The 14,889-nt window shown below is 41.3% G+C and overlaps 1 protein-coding gene across 1 annotated transcript in view; it reads right to left on the reverse strand.

Annotated features, from left to right (window-relative positions):
• NFXL1 (nuclear transcription factor, X-box binding like 1) overlaps positions 1-14,677 on the reverse strand; it is a 68,927-nt gene extending 54,250 nt beyond the window's left edge. Inside the window, exons 1-11 of the mRNA XM_048509642.1 lie at positions 14,376-14,677; positions 11,554-11,727; positions 9,696-9,805; positions 8,270-8,403; positions 7,000-7,178; positions 6,037-6,198; positions 5,748-5,848; positions 4,638-4,752; positions 4,167-4,291; positions 2,506-2,628; positions 489-579 (exon numbers count right to left, since the gene is read on the reverse strand). Of these exons, the coding sequence (XP_048365599.1) occupies positions 489-579; positions 2,506-2,628; positions 4,167-4,291; positions 4,638-4,752; positions 5,748-5,848; positions 6,037-6,198; positions 7,000-7,178; positions 8,270-8,403; positions 9,696-9,805; positions 11,554-11,727; positions 14,376-14,520 (1,459 nt within the window). The 5' untranslated portion in view covers positions 14,521-14,677. The remainder of the gene's footprint in view (positions 1-488; positions 580-2,505; positions 2,629-4,166; positions 4,292-4,637; positions 4,753-5,747; positions 5,849-6,036; positions 6,199-6,999; positions 7,179-8,269; positions 8,404-9,695; positions 9,806-11,553; positions 11,728-14,375) is intronic.
• Positions 14,678-14,889: the final 212 nt, after the last annotated feature.

Consider the following 14,889-nt stretch of genomic DNA (forward strand, 5'->3'; position numbering starts at 1 on the left):
TCTATCAAGTTAATTTTGCCTTCTGACCCTGTCCTCTGGGGTATTAGCAACTCCTCCTAATTTGGTGTAATTTGGAAGTTTGATTAGCATGCCCTCTATTCCATCATCCATTGATGAAAATATTGAATAGCACTGGGCCCAGAACAGAACCCTGTGACACCCCATTAGTCACTTCTCTCCAGGATGATGAGCCATTTGTGAGCACCCTTTGGGTTCAGTCGGTCAACCAATTACAAATCCAACTAACAGCAGCAGTTGCTCTGTGATGTTATCATAAAAGTAATTAACAATCTGGAATCGGTCTCAAACATTTCCTGTTACCGTTTTATCTCAGAAACCAGCTCAAAAGACTAGAAACTTTATTTAAATAAAGACAAGAAGTTTCCCATGTCAACCGTAGGCAAAAACCAAAGAGAGTAAATGTTAAACTACATCTTGTTTGATAATCAGCAAATAATTGATAATGGGGGTTTCTGGCTCATTCTTACCTCTGTGGCAGACCGAAGGGCACTTGTGATTACGGCATCCTAATGTTCTCGCACAGACCTGATCACACGGTGGACAGTTTCCAGGGCAGCACTGCAAATACATGTTTTTAAGTATAAAACTGCTTGTCAGTTAATGACTGTATCTACCAGGAAGTCACCAAGACTTTTTAAAAATGTCTGCTTTCTGAGATGCATTGGTATTTGCGTTCTTTTTAACAATAACCGGATTGCTTTTCCAGCAGATCTGACTTTTGTACTTCAAGTACTATTGTACGTACCTAGGAAGTACATAGTCCTCCTCCCTGTCTCTCCTCAGGCATTCTTGGGATTACAACATTCAGTGTACAAAGTGAAGAAACACTTTAATAAAACTGGACAGGATCCAGAAATAAAACAGGTCCAAAAGAAATTAGAGTCCCACTGCCTGTCATCTACAAGCTCTCAGCTCAAATCAGAACTACCATATCATCAAGTGATGTTCAGATCATCCCGGATTATAATACCTTTTTCTCACAGGGCTCTCTCTTCACTTAAATACAGGCCCCTAACCCAGGAAAGCTTCTGACCAATAATGAGCCATAAAAACAGAACAGGAGTCAGGCACTGCAAGAGGTTTAGATGCCAATTTCATCCTTAAGCAATACAGTTATGTCACACTGAACTCATCCCACTTGCTCACCCTCCACAGCGATGTCAGTCGACATGTGTCAATAATGCCTTCCCTGGACAAACAGGTCAGGTCCAGCATTAAAGAGAACACAGACACAACTCTACCACTGAAAATCACAATATTCAAAAATCAGTGGGCAGACACTGGAGATGCTGTTCCTGACCTGAAGGATGTAATGCTCCAACAAAAGACATTCAAAAGGAAACTCCAGGGCAAATGTGGCCCACTAGGATTCACTAAGAGGTTTCACTATTCCTTGGCCTGAACAATGACATGGGATTTCTTACTCATTACAGCAAAACCTGGGACACCCCCCCCCCTATGGACTTTAACTAGTGAGCATAACTAGTGAATTGTCCCTATGCTTTTCTTGCTAGATTTGAATGTTATGTGATTACACTCAAGTCTGTACGTTCTGCATTTCACAACCCCTTGAGCCTGCCATTTTGCCACTACATCTAAATCAGCAGGCTATGAACAGCCCTTGCCATGGTATGCAACCCACCACTGGAGGGCAAGAACAACGCTTTATAGTACCATCCTTAACAAATTATATGCTGCTAAAACCCTTTAAGTCAATGGACTTAGAAGTCCATAATTCTGCCTAGGGTGGTACTGAAGAAGAAGATGATTTTGGATTTATACCCCATCTTTCTCTCCTGTAAGGAGACTCAAGGTGGCTTACAAGCTCCTTTCCCTTCCTCTCCCCACAACAGACACCTTGTGATGTAGGTGGGGCTGAGAGAGCTCTGAAGAACTGTGACTAGCCCAAGCAGGAATGTAGGAGTGTGGAAACACATCTGGTTAACCAGATAAGCCTCTGCCACTCAGGTGGAGGGGAATCAAACCCGGTTCTCCAGATTAGAATCCACCTGCTCTTAGCCACTACACCACGCTGGCTCTCAGTTCGCTAGTTCAGATATTGGTTTTGCAATTTTTAAAAAAAACACCTTGGTAGTAACTAACTTATAATACGCAAATTGAAGGAAGAGGAGGAGAAAATGTATGAGCTAAAAGTTTTCTCCGAGTGGTTTGGCATTACATCAAAACCACTGAATAATGCAGGAAAAGAAAAACACGCATTCTCCTTAAATCAGATAATTCCTAAACAAATTTCTTCCCAACAGCAAGTGGAAATGCGATACAGAATAAGGGAGTCATATACACTACAGTTTCTGAAATGAATAACAAAACAGTTCATGTTATATGCTGAAAAACTGTTGTGGCTTTCTCAAGAAAGCTCATGTATTTAACTGAGGTGACTGCTTTTCTCAGGCAAGAGTTTGATGAAAATAACCCAAAGTAACAGGAACTAAAATGTAATGCTGAGGTGTGTTTGGTACTTGCCTTTCTCTTGCACTGATGTTTTTGACAGTCACGAATTTTTGCACATTTTGACTCACAAAGGTATGGTCTATGGCAGGGCATCTGTTTTGAATGCTTTCCGCAGCGGCACTGCTTTTCAACTTCCTGGGAAACACATGGACGGGAGCAAATGAAAGCTGAGCATCACAAGCAAAGCCTGATCAACAACATACCTTGAGTCTGACAATGAAACTCATGGGACAAGATGCTAAATAAATAAGAGACTTCAGGAGAGAAAGAAGTAGCGCTCAGAGGGATTTGATTAAGGCAGCTGAGTTGAACAGATGCTTCCCAGCATGTCTTGGCAAGAGGCCTGAAGAAAATGGAAGAGAGGACTAGGGAGCTGCAAACACAGAAGGGAGGGCAAGCTAGTCAAGGTAACAAACCCAATATAAGGACCTCCATTTCTGACAAATAGCAGTGATAAAACTGGTTTCAGGACCATGCCATTTCACACTGCAGATGGAAAACCCACTTGCCTAATAGCTCTTGCATACAGTTATATACCCCCATCCATAAAACACAAGGAAATCAGAGAGAAATAGCCTTAGCAGGGCAGGGGGTTGCATATAGCCACAAAGGGTGATGATTATACTGATACTGTTTACTAAGCTTAAGTAGAGAGAACAGAACCATGAAATACAGAGAATTAAGTGCAAATATGTACAAAAGCTGGGAAGGCATAGTCAGATATGGTAAAATGGTGGATAAGAATATGTTCTTTCGTGCAAGTGACAGTCAAGACAGTGGTAAAGGACATAGGCAGGGGAAGAACAACTTAAGCGTAAACTGTAGCTGCTGAGCTGCCCTCCCACCCGATCCTAGATCTCAAACATCTATGTTAGGCCTTCTTGGAATGGTGCAGGTGGCAGCCAGAGGTCTACTTCTCTTCCACATCAAAAGGTTCCCTTCAGCACTATACTTTCTAAGTACATTTTAAGGCCACTCTTAAGTATGGGTGTTTTGAATCTGCACAAGCAAAAGCCAACAATTTAAAACAGCATGATGCGTTTAATTATGGATGCAAGGTACTGAGCTCAACATGGCAATATGTTACGTGTATATTCTCCTCATTCTGTAGAGCAGAAACAGAACTTCATGACTGGTGCAATCTTTGAATAAGTTGCCAGCATAAGGATGTGACCAAAATCTAGCCTATCGTTTCACTTTTCTGACCTCTAAAGTGGCCAACTGGATGTATACCAATGAATAGGCAGAAAATACTTGCTTGATTTTCCACAGGGACAGAACCTTTTGTGGGCTTTCCGGGCTGCATGGCCGTGGTCTGGTAGATCTTGTTCCTAACGTTTCGCCTGCATCTGTGGTTGTCATCTTCAGAGATGTATCACAGAGAGAAGTGTGTTACACGTGTGATCTACCAGAACACAGCCACACAGCCCGGAAAGCCCACATCAACCAGCTGAGTCAGGCCATAAAGGCCTTCGACAGTACATAGAACTTCATGAGTTTTGCCTGCTTAAAAAACCAAAGAAGCAGCAAATGTGAGATGATCCTCAGCTCCAAGTGTAAAAAGAAGAGCTGATAAGGGAATCAACAGTTCTTCCAGTATCTTATGGTTGCTTGGAATAACAAAAAAATATTCAAAAGTACCTGTGCAGAAACACTGAAAGAAAAGTTCTAACCTGTCTACAGATTTCACAGGGGCCTCGATGGCAGCGCTGGGAACATCTATGGATCCCACATTCAAGAACTTTGTCACAACTGTCTCCACAGGTAGGTACATCCTCCGTACATGGCAGAGAAAATTCTAAGACAACAACAACAAAAAACACCATATTGGTAGCTGCCATTTTCATGCAACTGATAAAGGTGAGCTGCATTTTCTTGTACGTTGCTCATTTCATTGAAACCCCCCTCCCCGAAGTTGTATCAAGACACAAACCTAGGATGAAATACTGGCAACTTTACAACCTGCACATCTCTAATCTAATCTGATTAAGCTACATTTTGCTTTTATTTCGCCCACTTTATTGCAATCTTTGAATAAGTTGCCGGTATAAGGATGTGACCAAAATCTAGCCTATCGTTTCACTTTTTTGACCTCTAAAGTGGCCAACTGGACATATACCAATGAATAGGCAGAAAATACTTGCTTGATTTTCCACAGGGACAGAACCTTTTGCCGGATCGAGGACACTCCCCACAGGGGCCAGCGTGACAAACCTGCTCACAAGCATGATAACCGCAAGGTAAAGTTTTGCGGCAAACCTGCGGGAAGCAGGAGAAACAAATAACTTATTTGCAACTCCTTTATAAATTAAAACACAATGGGAAGGCCAAAGATAAGCTACGTATCAATGAAAAATCTTACTCCATAATACTTAAGTTATATTAGCATTTTCGCCAAGAGAAATACGTAAGAGGATACTTATCTAACTGTGTGCAATTGTTTCCCCATCCCTTTCCTTACTTTGCTAGCTTTTCCAGTTTTATAACTAAACACCAAAAGTTAGTCAGAAAACACACGTAGGAATTATGTTAATTACTATGCAAAGAACAACGGGACCAATAGATACTTCATTCAGTATCACTCAGTGCAGTATACTGCAGATCAGCCAACCGTTAATGTCAACACTAAAACATTTCTGATTACCCCATTATTTACCTGAATCCAAATGTTTGTCCTTTGCCTATGAAAAAGCCTTTCCATTTATGTTTTGTGATAAACTCACAAAACGTATATGTTAAAAAGTCAATGGAAGTGTTTAAATCATTATTTTAATGCGTTCAGTGACATAATCCAGCATCTCATATGGACGTCTTGCAGCTACGCAATTGCTGGTGATTATGCACAGGACTGCTGGTGGCCTCCCAATCCAGCTGGAATTGCATGGAAGGGTCATTTGCATATAACCCTCCTCCAGGAAGGGGACGTGTACACAGCCCCTACAATGCACATGAAAGAAGGATTGCTTGTGTGGAGGCAACAGTCCAAAGCAATCGCTGCCATCATTCAATCCCAGCTGATCTCATCAGCAGACCCACAGGTGTTCAAATGGAACTGAACAAATGGAACTGACCTGGAATACCATTACTAGCATTATGAACAGTGTCAACTTTTTTTTGCTTCATATCTTAAAATTCGCTTTTTCACATTACCATACAAGATTTTTGACAGAGATCCTCTAGCTTCCCCATAAATCAAAGCTCCATGTATTTAATTTAATGACAAGCCATAAGATACAACTTCTAAAGGAGCTCACCTGATCACACTGCCACAAAGGGCTTGCACAAAGTCTTTCTGCTACCCGCCTTCCACAGACACAACTTTGCTTGCTCACTCTTGGACAGGGTTCACAGACTCCTAAAGCAAAGTGAAGTCTATCATTAGCATGAACAGATCTATTCCAAAACACCCGTCAAAGTTGCTGAGCTGCATGGCAAATAGCAAGGACCCCTTTGATTCTATAACCCTCCAGTGAGGAGGAAAGTATGAGCAAACAAAGGTACGTTTTAAAAATCTCTCACAGTCGTAGACAACATGATTCTCACCTGGATGGCAAGATTTCTCACAGCTATGCTGTCCACAGGGCAGTTTTCGACCACAGGGCAGCTGACACGACCATTCTTTTGTACTGCATCTCCGTGGCACTGGCTTTGCCTTTTGACAGTAACAGGTTGTTAAGACCATCTTGGGACAAGGAGGACAGGGACCTAGAAAAACGGCAGAAACTGGATCAAGGAACTGGCATTCCCACACAGGCCATCAAACAGTCCTAACTGTTGAGGAACCAACTAATTACAACCCTATTATATCACTATAAACATTTAAACCCATATACTTGATACAGAGTATTTTTTTTAACCAGAATTTTGCTTGAGCATAAGGAGCCTAATATTTCATATGGTGGGGCAAAATTTTGTTCCTCTGTATGCGAAAAGCATAGTCTTGTGTTAAATAAGTGTTCAAGTTCCACGCTTTGAAAACAGTGACAGTCAATACCTATTTACATTTGTATTCCTTTTATAACTGCTGTCCTTGTCATTATTTTGTTGCTATCGTTGGCTGTTTGACCTTTTTTACATCGTTTTTATGCACCGTTTTCAAATTGCTGGTCTATGATTGCAATTAAAGTTACCTAATCGTGTAATGAATAGCAAGGACCAGGAAGATAAAGTCTCCACTTAAGCATGAAACAGATTGGGTGCCTCAGAGTTAGTCATTCTCAGTTTAGCACACCATGCAGAACTATTATAAAGATGAAGCAATGAAATCCTATGTATACTGCCTTCAGCTCCTTCGTGGAAAAGTGTGGGAACTTATGTATATACTACGCAGCTCTTAAGCAGCTAGCATCAGAAAACTTCTACTTACTGGCAACTTTCCCTATCTTACCTGATTCACAAGTTAGTTCTCTTAAGTGGAACTACATACTTTTAAATCCAGACTGCCGTACTGTTTGAAGTAGCTCAGACTGCATGATCACTTACAGACAGTTACCAAATATTCCATACCTGGGTGACAGAGTATCAGGCACTTGTGTCCACAGGGCGGCCTGAAATCTCTCTCACACACTTGGCCGCAAGAGTGTGGAACCAGCCAAGGGTCCAGTGGTGGATCCTCCACCTTTGCACAGTAGCAGTAATATCTAGTGGGAATATCTGAGCGCTTGTACTCAAACCTGCATTTTGGACTAGAACAGGGAAGGTTTGAAAAAAAGGAGAGTTAACTGAAATTAAATTCAACCACAGTACTTTTAGTACAAACATTCATTGGTCCACCTGCAGTGATAAAGTCACAGTTGCAATATGCTAGTATGAGTGCTGAGCACACTTTTGTAATGCAGAAGGAAGATTCAGCTCTCCAAAGCCCGGTTTGCCAACAGAGCGCAAGACTGAAACTGACTAAGAGTACAACAGAAACTGACACAGCTCTGGGCACAACAATTAGCCTCTCCCAGGGGAGGGGGGCAGTCTTGCAAAGGGCTCTTCCTTAATGCAAGCCCTGCTACAATTGGTTGCGAGAAGGACACAGCATCTCCCATCCCACAGAGTGTGTGGGGTTGAACTTATTTTAGTCTGGTAAAGATGTGGATATACAACTTCAAATGAATTTTCCATCTCATCATTTTCCTCTATGACATCTACATTTCAATCACAGCAAGACTACATTATTTTGCAAGCAATTCTTACAATTAAATTCAACCACAGTACTTTTAGTACAAACATTCATTGGTCCACCTGCAGTGATAAAGTCACAGTTGCAATATGCTAGTATGAGTGCTGAGCACACTTTTGTAATGCATTATTTTGCAAGCAATTCTTACAATCAAGACTACATTATTTTGCAAGCAATTCTTACAATCAAGACTACATTATTTTGCAAGCAATTCTTACAATCAAGACTACATTATTTTGCAAGCAATTCTTACAATCAAGACTACATTATTTTGCAAGCAATTCTTACAATCAAGACTACATTATTTTGCAAGCAATTCTTACAATCAAGACTACATTATTTTGCAAGCAATTCTTACAATCAAGACTACATTATTTTGCAAGCAATTCTTACAAAACCAAGGCTTCGTTTATTATTATACAAAATTTTACCTGTGGTAACAAAATTTCACTGTTGTGCATATGGATATTTCATATAAAGCTTTGGAACTTTCCATTAGGCAACTTCAGAGCACCTAGCCACATCACCACCACTTCTCATTAAAGCTACTGCCTGGCTTTTCCACCACATAAAGTAAGATTTCAAAATAAACCTTTAAAAACTCACCATGGCCAGGGATATTCCTTCTTCCCAAAATCATCATCTGTCAAGGGAGAAGATACTAGGAAAAGGCTATCCTTTGCCCACTTCTGGATGCATGGCACGTGAAATATGCAGAAACACCCAGAACAACTCCAAACCTAGGAGACAGATATGACGTATTACAGTAAAACTGTTACTAATTCAGTATACCAACAAGCATAAAAAAAGAAGATAGATTCCCTTTTGTTTCCTGTAAAGATACAGAACAACCCAGCAGGCAGACAAGCATTATTTATTCAGGACATTTCCCTGTTTCCCCCATGCCAATAACTACAATAATCCACAAGAGATTACTACAGGGCTGGACTCTGTGGATGTGTTCCACTAGCAGAGGACCTTTTCTTTATCAGAAATGGCTTTCCTGATACCTCATAAATCAAAGGCACATAGCACACTGTTTGATGTTAAAATGAAAATATTATTAAAATCAATACAAGAAAAAAATAGTTCCTTTTTACCTAAAATTCTCAAATTGCAAGTTACAAATAAAATCAATAACCAATTAAATAAAATCTATAAAAATTTTGACCTTTTTATACATTTAATTGTTTTCTTTTTTTCCTTTTACAGTACCAGAATTATAATTCTGCTTACTACATTGCCTATAGTATAGTATCTTTTAATTTTCTGCAGTTGCACTGTTCAATAGTTGTCTTCTGCTTTTGGAGTACATTGCCTTTATATTGTCGAAGACTTTCACGGCCGGATTCAACTGGTTGTGGTGGGTTTTCTGGGCTGTGTGGCTGTGGTCTGGTGGATCTTGTTCCCTGTCTTGTTAACAGGAACAAGATCCACCAGACCACGGCCATACGTTGCCTTTATTCTGTAACCCACTTTGTCTCAGTGAGAGACAGGATATAAACAAGTAAATCCTTTCCAACCCAATTGGGCTTGTGTTGACTGGGCTAATAAATTAGGCACAGCAATTTAACTATTAGAACTGGTCAATCCAACTGTAAAAGGTGCTCTTATTGAAGTCTCAGTTGTTAGGAGAAACCATAATCACAACAAAATGCACCATAGGTTGGAAACTTTGTGGTGCAGCAGATCTCATGTTAAAATTACAACAATTTTAATACTAAAATTGCCATTCATGTTGAACTAACTTTATCACTCAAGATGAAAAAATTAATGCTTAAATTTAGAAGAACCTTGCCTTTCTTCTGGAAGATATTTAACATGTCTCAGACTTTTGAACTGGGAAGAAATCCAAGGGTAGGGTGAAGATACAATCTTGAAGAAGTTCTCTTTATATGCTCTCTGTTTGGGCCTGGGATCAAAAGAGGCACTATCCAAAGGCCCTTCTCAGATGACTGGAAACATTCCAGTGGGACAGTAAATATATAAAGAAGTGGTACTATAACACACTCACATTGTACATGATACTTACCGCTTGGTTTCTCTTAACTGAAGCGATACAGATCAAGCACGTCATCGCTCCAGACTGAAAAGCCTCGTTCAAGTATTGCCTCGTGCGCTCCAATTCACGCAGGTCACCATCTTTGAACAGGAGGAGGTGACTGTTATAACCAGCAGCAAAAAGTGTTGTAGCCTAGCTTCAAAACCTGTCATAGTATTAATGCTCAAGGATTTGTTCATGAGGCATCATTTTTCGATATAAAAGAAAAAGGCCCTCTAGTATTTGTTGATGCTTTGAAGGGGAAATGGCACATGTACCAAGGTTGTGCCTTTTTCAGCATACAATGGCTTCTACCACCCTTCTTCTGTAACAACTGATGAGTCAAAATTAGCATCCCTGTTCTAACCATCACCTTTTTTTTGCTGTCTCTCTCTGCAGTTTTGCCTGCCAGAGAATAATTAAATAACCATATCCAGTCTCAAATTATTTCCAAAGAGAAGCCAAAGATGGTCATATCTTATAGCCAGTATCCTGTTTTTTTTCTAACCATGCTACCAAAACATTTCCAAGATATCTTAATGGACAGAGGGAATTTCATCGTGAAGGTACTGGTTTTAGTACCACCCCTGTGCTATGCATAAAATACAGTCCAGCTTTTAATGCATCGTCTTTACTTTCAATACGATCTCCTGCATGCCTCTGTAACCAAGTAATCACTCTGCTTGTTGCCTCATTCCATACCTCCCAGATTCTTAGTCACAAAGGACAGAACCACCTTTAAGTCACCTCATCCCTCTTTTTTAAACAGGACTAATAATTTGAACACAGGAGCCTTCCGTACATGCAGAATAAAGCACTTTCAATACACTTTCAATGCACTTTCAGCAGTGCGGAATAGCCAAATCCACTTGCAAACCATTGTGAAAGTGGATTGAAAGTGCATTATTCTGCAGGGGGCCACAGACTTGTAACAGTTTATTTAAAAACAGCAGGCGATGTAGGCACTTTTAATATTTTCTCACAAACCCCCATTCAGGCAGAGATTGTTTATTCTTCTATTGTACTACTAATAGTTTCTCTTCACTCCTTCCTTTCTGAAATTCCTCCTGTTCTTAAACCAAGGTCTGGAGCGACAAAAATAAAAAACTTAAATAAGGCTCATATCCAAAAACACCTTCCCTCGACACTTCTATGCAGCCTCTAAAAAACGAACAACAAAATAAGTACATTAAGGGTCAGGGTCCTCTAGGAGGAACTGAACCTTTTGTTCCAAAGTCACCTGAGAAAATCTGGACCATTTATTAAAACATGGCATGATGCATCTTAGCCTAAGCTGAGACCAGTTTCTCTGCAAGGAAAAGATATGAACATCCAAGACTTCAGTGCAAACTTTTTAATGCACATTAATAATATGGCACTATTGTCAAAGCATACTCCACAAGTAACTATTTTTAGGTACAGAAATACCCTATTAAAGGTATTTTTGCATGTGGGTTAAGAGTCTTACCACTGCATTTTAGTCTCTGCAATAAGTTTAATGGTTTCAATAAATGTTTTTCCTAATATCTTCCTAGAGACATCTAGTGAGCCACCATTAGATTAGAGGATGAAGGAAAAGGCAGACTCTGTGGTTTGTTCTAGCAGTAAGACTCTTCTCTTATAATAACTTCAGCAGTGCATTTATATCTTTAACTATGGTTACACAGAGATGCAAATGTTTTGCAATGGACCAAATGATATTATTTTAATTGACATAAGAAACGTGTTACTGTATCAGCTACTGAAATTATCACGTGAAGTACAGTCTCAATTTTTGCTCTCAAAAAAGCACAAAAGCTCTCAAAAGTTTGTTTTGGCAAAAGCAAACAATTAACATACAAGACTTTACCGGTTTGATTTGTGTAAGTTGTAAATGTTTTGGCCAATATTTTCCCATGTTTTCCTTCGACATCATCGTCGTCATCATCTTCAGATGAGGAACTGAACTGGTCTTCAACAAGCTTTTTAGCAGCTGCTTGATTAGCCCTCTTGATTTCATCAAATTTTTTCTGAGATGCTAATTCTGTTTAAAATAACAAGAGTAAATAAAACAAGCATTATAAAAGCTGACCAGTAGTGCTCAGCACTATGACAATGGATTCCTCTCTCTCCAAACTGCAAAACACATTGTTCAAACATCTCACTAGGATTTTAAAAGGTTAAAAACTTTAAAGCAACCATGTCTTTACTACAGGCCAGATACTGCAATTTCAATTATTTTCAAATGCACAGTCAGGTCCCATGAAAAATACAGTTAACCTTTTCTTGTAGCTGCTCATCATTTTACTGAAATGTCCCATCAGCAAACCTTTGTTGTTTCTTCTTTGTTGTTTCTTCTTCTTTGCTGTTTTCAAAAATGCTGCCCCATTCCATATGTTTGTCTTTTACCTTACATCTACATCTGTGTTTCAGTCTACCAACTAGACTTCATATTTCCACTGTGTCACTAGGGTCAGGGTCAGTCTACAGAAAGCAAAGAATGGGCTGTCACCTAATCATTTTTAACTGATCTGTGCCCTTTATTTACTTACTTAAAATCAGATTCCTTTCTTCCCATTGGGGACCTAAAGCAGTGTGATGTAACTAGGCTAAAAGTGTAGGACTAACCCAAGGTCTAGTCCAGTCCAACACTTTTAACCACTATAATACATTGAGTCCCTTCACATTCTCTGAAGGGGGGAGGGGGGTTCTGAATGAAGGACAGACTCAAGAATGGCATCTTTTTTAAAAAAAAAATCTGTTCTCCCTGTTTCTCTTACTAGATAAGCCAATGAGAAGGGAATCTATTCTTCTGAAGAGCAGCATGGTAACAGAATTTTAAAAAAAACCATCTAGAGAGGACCATCACTTTGAGGCAAGCACACTAAATGACCAGCAATTTACACAGCCCACTGTGCCTTGCCTGATCACATGGCTAGAAGGAACTAATGGGAGCTGCAAGATCAAAGCAGTGAAGAGACCCTCTGAAGTACCAACCATCTGGGAAAACCTTCAATCAAGACCAAGGGAATTCCAGGCTTCCATCACAGTTCAAGCATAGAATTAGATATCAGCTCGACCCAAGTTTCTCAGACAAATCCATGACCTACAACCTCATGAAATGCAGAAGACCAAGGAATGCCTACTGGTAAAGTGAGATGAATCTGATTTACGCTTTGAAACTTTTCCTTGTGCAGGATTCTATTTCATTTCATTTTCATTCATTAATTTTATTTGGCTTCTAGGCCACCCTTAGTAAGAATACAACCCAGGGTGGATTGGCTTTTAAGTTATCAGGAAAGTTCCTGGTAAGCTACTACCCCATATGCCCCCCAGTGGGCACTACATTCAGAAAATAAGAACTTGCTAGTAGTCCCTGGTCTAGTAGTCCGGATGGCTTCGACCAGGACCATGGCTTTCTCAGGTCTGGTCCCTGCCTGGTAGACACTCTGTTTAGTGAGTCCAGGGCTCTGTGAGACTTACTGCAGTTTCTCAGAGCCTGTAAAACAGAGCTGTTCCATCAGGCTTATGGCTGAATATTATGGGGATACCGCCTCCCTCCTCTCTGTCCCCACAGTGGAGTTCTAACAACATTAGAAAAGGATTATTCATTGTAAAGGACATTAGTCCCAACTTGAATTTCTGGCTTTCTGGGTGCAAACTGTAAAGTGTTTTAAAATTTGATGGTTATAATTGTGATTTTAGATATTGCAAGCCACCCTGAGCCCGCAAGGGGAAGAGTGTCCCAGAAATGTGATAATACAAATACATAAATACCTAAGTGCAACCAGCAGCCAGGAGGAAGAGAGCCAAGTAGGGGCCACTCAGCTCAGACTCAGGCTTCAGTAACAATGAGAACAAATGCAAGAGATGCCTAAACTCATTGCTACAAACTACAGAGGCCCATCAGAGCCAAGGCAACACCATCTGTCAGACTGCATCTGGGACTGTCCTGATATCCCAATCAGACCCAAATACAAGTTGTCATAATCTAAACAGTGATCCACAACATAACTGTGGATACCATAGTACCCATCAACATATTCCTGGAGCCCGCTTGGATCTTTCACCAAAGTGAAGCACCAGTCCTTGCTTGCTTCTGCTTCACTGGAGGAGAATGAGATGCACTTCAGAACAAATGAGGTCACATTGCTTTCCCATCTGCAGGGCGCACCTGTTTGAAAACAAATGCCTCCACTGCAGGGAAGATGCTTGATTCAAAACCTGCTAACATTTTAGCAGAACCTGACAGTGCCTTTGTGACGAAAAGGGCCTCGAGGCAGCCATTTTGCAGTGGTCCCTACTACCTGCTCTCAAGATCCCCACAGGTGCAACAAAGTTGAGGACCCTGATCTGAAGCTTAAAAAGTCCAATGAACTTGAATTAGGAAAACCACACACACACACCCCATCTGGCTTCAGACCCTGTGCACTACTTGCCATATGCTCTGGGAAATGCCCTTGGAGGAACAAATAAAAAGGACCTCAAAGTTCACCCATGAAATATCCATAATAAGGACTAAGGGGCTTTGGTTATGCCAACAGGCACGGTGCATATTCTACCTGGGAGGATCTAAGCAAATATATATCTCGCTGGTGGCTTGTTCTGGAGGCTCTTTAATTGAACATTTAATGAATTTAGGTGCATTCAGACCGTTTCTAATGCTCCCCCCGGCCCTAGGTGCATTCTCACCGTTGGCTCCCGGGACGCTACCGGAGCCCAGAGCGCCTCCCCCTCCTCTTGCCCTTCCCCGGCCACCGGGTCCGTTCGCAGCGGGGCTGGGGCCAGTCCTCCCCCTTCCTCTCCCGCGGCCACCGTGGCGCCAAGCCGCCTCCATCCTTTTTCCTCGGCCCGCTGAGGAAGCGAGAAGCGACGTGTCCCCCGGAAGGCGCCCGCTCTTTCCCTAGCTGACGACGAGCTCTTCAGAAAGCAGGCGAAGGAGACAAGGCTGCAGGGCTACGAAATGCCTTCTGCCTTGCCCTGTGGTGCCCCGTCGTGCCAGCGCGGGGACTACAACTCCCAGAATCCCACGCGACAAAGAACAAAAACCGCCCCCTATTGGCCAAGAAGTTAGAGGAACGCCGGAAACATTCCTCCCTAGTGAGCAGGTAGCGATCATAGAGGTGGACTACAACACCCAAGATGCAACTGGGCGCCGGCTGCGTGTTGCTCTTCGCTTCCTTCGCGCTCTCCACTGTTCTGATTT

Source organism: Sphaerodactylus townsendi, linkage group LG10 (assembly GCF_021028975.2).
Source record: "Sphaerodactylus townsendi isolate TG3544 linkage group LG10, MPM_Stown_v2.3, whole genome shotgun sequence".
Classification (NCBI taxonomy): domain Eukaryota; kingdom Metazoa; phylum Chordata; class Lepidosauria; order Squamata; family Sphaerodactylidae; genus Sphaerodactylus; species Sphaerodactylus townsendi.